This window comes from Sphaeroforma arctica, assembly GCF_001186125.1.
Source record: "Sphaeroforma arctica JP610 unplaced genomic scaffold supercont1.7291, whole genome shotgun sequence".
NCBI classification, from domain to species: Eukaryota; class Ichthyosporea; order Ichthyophonida; genus Sphaeroforma; species Sphaeroforma arctica.
In genome coordinates, this window is record NW_014033267.1 from 1 (window position 1) to 1462 (window position 1462).

Here is a 1462-nt window from a genome sequence, read left to right on the forward strand (position 1 = left end):
GTACATACGGGACCCACAATGCCTGAGAGGGGTACGGCCGAGTGTTGTATGGTATGGTATGCGCATGTGTGTAGACATGTGTACAACCCACACATGTCAATGGGGGTACATACGGGACTCACAATGCCTGAGAGGGGTACGGCCGAGTATTGTATGGTATGGTATGCGCATGTGTGTAGACATGTGTATATATGATCTTGTGACTCGCCAATATGCGACACGGGGATATGGGGGTTGCAGGCGCGATTGGATGGGGCAGACGGTATAGGGGGACTACGATGCCAAGGACGACGATAGTCATAGCCAGAGCCAACTACCGACGCATGCGTAGAGATGCCTTTCTACCTCTAGCACGGCATAGGACTTGTGGGATTGAAAGGTACACGGCCGTATTTGTCTACGAATGTCATCCGAGAGGGCTCATGTGTATATACCTACACTGTTAGAGTGCCGCACACAGACGAGGGCGATGTCATTCGCGATCCCGTATGTAAACACAGTTACAATAACGGACCGCCAGGGAAGTGTATGGACAACTCGTCGGTCATGGGGGCACACAAAGATACAGCCAAGGTGGTGTATAAAGGGTATAGGACTGTGTATGCATACGCAAGCATGTATGTGTGTGTACGCATATGCATGCATGTATGTGTGTGAGTGTACATTCATATGCATCAAAACTATCGGTCAGGGATCTGGCGATTGCACACGCAAATGTAGGGCAGGCGGACGGGGAATGGGGCGACGACGAAGATGAAGTGGAGCGTTACCAACTACCCGCGCGATTCAATGGCGTTAAATACGTTCTTCCAACGCGTTTGATAAGGAGGTAAACGACGGTTTGTGTATACGAATACACAAGTATGGATGCGTTTGTACGTAACAATGTACAGACAGAAACCCTCAGCAACTGCTCACCTATGACAGAGGGCACACAAGAGTGCACCATCGCCGGCGTGGGCTGTATGTATGTATGTATGTTAGTATGCATGTACGGTGGTAGATACGTACATGGTTGGGGCCAGGGGCCATAGACACTCAGGCGGAGAGGATCCCGCTACGCTATAAGATTGAAACCTTCGGGAGGATCGCGATAGAGAACCCCTGGAATTGCTCATACATGTCGATGAACTACGTACCGAAGCGCCACTCTAGTGCAGGTTTAAAATGTATGCGTACATGCATGTTCATGTTTACTCAGGTACATGTTCATGTGTCGAAGAAATTTACAATCAAGACCCACCCCATGCATCTGCACCACTCATGTCAACGATATGTGTTAGTTAAACCTATTCTGGGGTATGATGGCATTACCTTTTCGGGTTTGTTTCGGTCGGTAAGGTCTCTGCTCTTAATATATAACGATGTGTAGTGGGTATAGCTCCACACACAAAATTACTGTCCGTAATATATATATATATATATATATATATTATATTATAATATATATACATAATATGTG

At 47.1% G+C, this 1462-nt stretch overlaps 1 protein-coding gene across 1 annotated transcript; it reads left to right on the forward strand.

The window, feature by feature from the left end:
- Positions 1–212: 212 nt before the first annotated feature.
- SARC_16070 (hypothetical protein) lies at positions 213–379 on the forward strand (the record flags this gene model as incomplete). The annotated part of the gene is made up of 1 exon (XM_014289821.1): positions 213–379. A coding segment is annotated over one exon (167 nt), but the record flags the coding sequence as incomplete, so codon positions are not given.
- Positions 380–1462: the final 1083 nt, after the last annotated feature.